The sequence below is a fragment of the Lethenteron reissneri genome, chromosome 65 (assembly GCF_015708825.2).
Source record: "Lethenteron reissneri isolate LAM-NWPU_2019-01 chromosome 65, ASM1570882v1, whole genome shotgun sequence".
Classification (NCBI taxonomy): domain Eukaryota; kingdom Metazoa; phylum Chordata; class Hyperoartia; order Petromyzontiformes; family Petromyzontidae; genus Lethenteron; species Lethenteron reissneri.
The window spans coordinates 12,218,490-12,221,455 of record NC_083843.1 but is presented as its reverse complement, the minus strand read 5'-3'; the positions used below and the strand labels follow the sequence as shown (position 1 = coordinate 12,221,455).

The window sequence follows — 2,966 nt, the reverse complement described above, 5'->3', positions numbered from 1 at the left end:
TGGAACCATACTATGCCACCAACCCAGTTAAGAATCGCAATGCAATGGGGGAGCATGTGGGCACCTGCCAAAGGCTTGCTGACAAGTGAAATGGCCATGTCCGTAAACCCCTAAACTGAAGGGGAATACAAAACGCAAATCTATTACATGCAACAACAAAACATGGAAAGAGAAAACTGCAGTGCAGAGGGCTTTTATTCGTAGTCAGCCACAATTATTCTTTCAGAACATTTGGTCAAAAACGGTACAAAATGCTGCTCTATTTCTCAGTAGCACGGGCGGTCATTTTGGTGTAAGTGAGCCCCTTGTAGACGCCACTCAGGGGAACGTCAAAGAGAGCGCCGTTCATGCAGGTGATGCGCAGCAGGGCCGTGTACGGGAGGTCGATGTTTGCACGCCCGATGCTGACGACAACGGTAACAGTCTTGTGCGGAGGAACACAGACGGGGAACGTGAGAGTTTCCATCCGCTCCACAGATTCCTCCAATGCGTGCGTGGTCTCAGAACTCAAGGTGAAGCCGAATCCGGCCTCCCCCTCCACGACCTCAGGGATGCCTGCCGAGACAGTCAGGCTGAAGGTGAACTCGATCTTGTTGGTCGTAGACCACGATGACGTTTCGGTTACCTTCAAGGAGCTCTGCAAGGTGTGTTCCTGCACGACGCTGGTGTTGTTTGTGTACTCCATTTCTTTAATCTCCGCAATCTGCACGTTAGGCAGAACCTGGTGCATAGTTGGGTAGTTCATGTTCTGGATTACCGACGATTTTATATCATTGATGAAAAGGAAGCCCATGCTGTCAATGTCAGCCCCCGCTCGGCCCTGAACGCCCAAGCAGACGCCGGAGCCCACGTCGATCTTGTACTCGGTCTTGAGCCGCCAGTCCGTCATCTTGGCAAAGAACTCACGGTTGCGGCTCGTTTTGAACTTGATGGCACCCAGACGCGTACCGGCCCCATTTCCCCACAGGGAGAGCTGCGACATGAATTCGCCCGACTGGAATTCAAACTGCTGAGCAGAGAAGTCCACGGTGCCGAATGTCTGCCTACGCCCGTCAGTCAGCCACACCTCCACGCCCCTCACTTGCCAGCCGCCAACGCTCACGGAGAGTTTCTGCAGCGTGGCCGCATTGCTCCTCCCATCAAACGAGAACGCATTTCCACCTTGGCCTCCAATGATGTGCAGCGTAAGTGGGTACGACATTACGTCTACCTGGAAGAGACAGAAGGGCGAGCATTGCAATTAAGTTTAAAGCTTAACCTCATTGTGGCTGCCTCAATATCATGCAAAGGCCGATGTATTACTACAGTTTACGATCTACTAATTCACGGTGCCATTCGGGTCTTAAAAACGTATATGTTCAAGTATTTCAGAAGGGCCGAAAACACATTGGACACCAAATTGAAACGCAATAGCAATTTCGTAGCATGTTAATCATGAGTTTCCCATAAACGCTGCATTCCTTGGGCGAGCAGCCATTTTTGGCAGCATCACGGTTGTGGAATTTCCTACTCTTGGAAATTAATTTATCCGACAATGCGGATACGTTAATTAATCGTAATTCACAGCAAGTCGGTTAAAACCTATTTAGTCTTTCCCTTGACCTTTCCCCTTATCCTTACCAGGGCACCTTACAAATTTAAAATTTATATTTACGGCAAAGAGGCGTTTACATTTTAGCAAAGATACAAAATAAGCAAACTTAATCCTAACAAGGAAAACGCCATTTTTTTATTGCCAATTTTGCAGAAGTAAGCGAATAAAATGCACACATACAATTAACCCACCACTGAATAATTAATAGTTAAGCCTTAGGCACGATCCGAGTTGCAGGGTATTGTGGCAGAATAGAAAAGCAGCTTCATTTTTGCTCAACACCTGTAAAGCCACATCAACAAGTGGGATATAAAGTACGGTCCATTTCACAACCCACACGGCCACAGTAGGCCATCATCCAGCAGTGGCAATAAATGAGGGCTGCACGTGTCAAGTTGCAGGGAGCGGTAGCACGAATACCTTTTTCTTTCCACGATCAATCAAAAGCTCGACTAGACGATCCAGGGACTTGGCTGCAGTCAACCTACAGGGTTCGTATGAACAGAAGCAGTCGAATAAAAAAAGTGGGGAAACCAGATTAACCCAGCAATGCAAGGTAACCAAGTTAGCAGACGCAGATCCCCATGCAAGAATCAGCGACTGAAAAGTGCACAGCAGAGGTCTTAAGAGCACAGGCACAATCCGTATGGTCTTTAGACGTTGAATCCGAATAGGTTTGCGCTATAGGATGGTTTGCAAACGTGTCACAAAATACCCATCCGACAAGATTCTGGCACAATAAAAAATGAATCAGAAATTTGCCATAAATTTAAAAGGGCGTTCAGATTTTGCCACAGGACCCTCAGCTTTTGGGTCAGTAAATGAAAGTAGTGATCCAGTAGTTAAGCACACTATGCCAAGAAGCCAATTACACCACAATATATTTATCAAGCCTGCGTACTTAACCGTGGCAGTTGAGAATATAAAAAAACGCTACCCAAATTAGGTACTATTTAAGAAAAGGTTGGGAGATCAAACGCTATTGTGCAAACTAATGCACAACGGCAGAAGGGTACACAGTTAATGCAGGTTAAGAAAGAAAAAAAAAAGACGCAACCAAAATGTTCCAAAAAAATAAAACACGGTCAAAAAAGGATCACAACAGCAAATCCTATAGACAGCACTGCGATGTAGGCACACCTCTCACCACGTAAGCAGACAACTCGATGAAAAGCCGATATCTAGTGCAGCTTTGCTGCTTACTTTATATAGAGGGAGCACATGTCACATGGTACAATGACGCGAGCTTTCCTTTCCATACCTGACCAATCATGGAAGGGGGGGGCAATCATCGCGAGCCAATCAGCGCGAGGATTCACTAATTGGATGGGTGGCGCTTCCTGTACGCGCGTTAATAAGCCGAGCCACGCGC

The 2,966-nt window shown here is 46.8% G+C and overlaps 1 protein-coding gene across 1 annotated transcript; it reads right to left on the bottom strand.

Moving 5' to 3' along the window:
- Positions 1-227: 227 nt before the first annotated feature.
- On the bottom strand, positions 228-2,034 carry LOC133359621 (aerolysin-like protein). The gene is made up of 2 exons (XM_061578092.1): positions 2,015-2,034; positions 228-1,210 (listed from the first exon to the last, which is right to left on the bottom strand). The coding sequence occupies exon 2, from the start codon at positions 1,199-1,201 to the stop codon at positions 260-262; it is 942 nt and encodes a 313-aa protein (XP_061434076.1). The 5' UTR covers positions 1,202-1,210; positions 2,015-2,034; the 3' UTR covers positions 228-259.
- Positions 2,035-2,966: the final 932 nt, after the last annotated feature.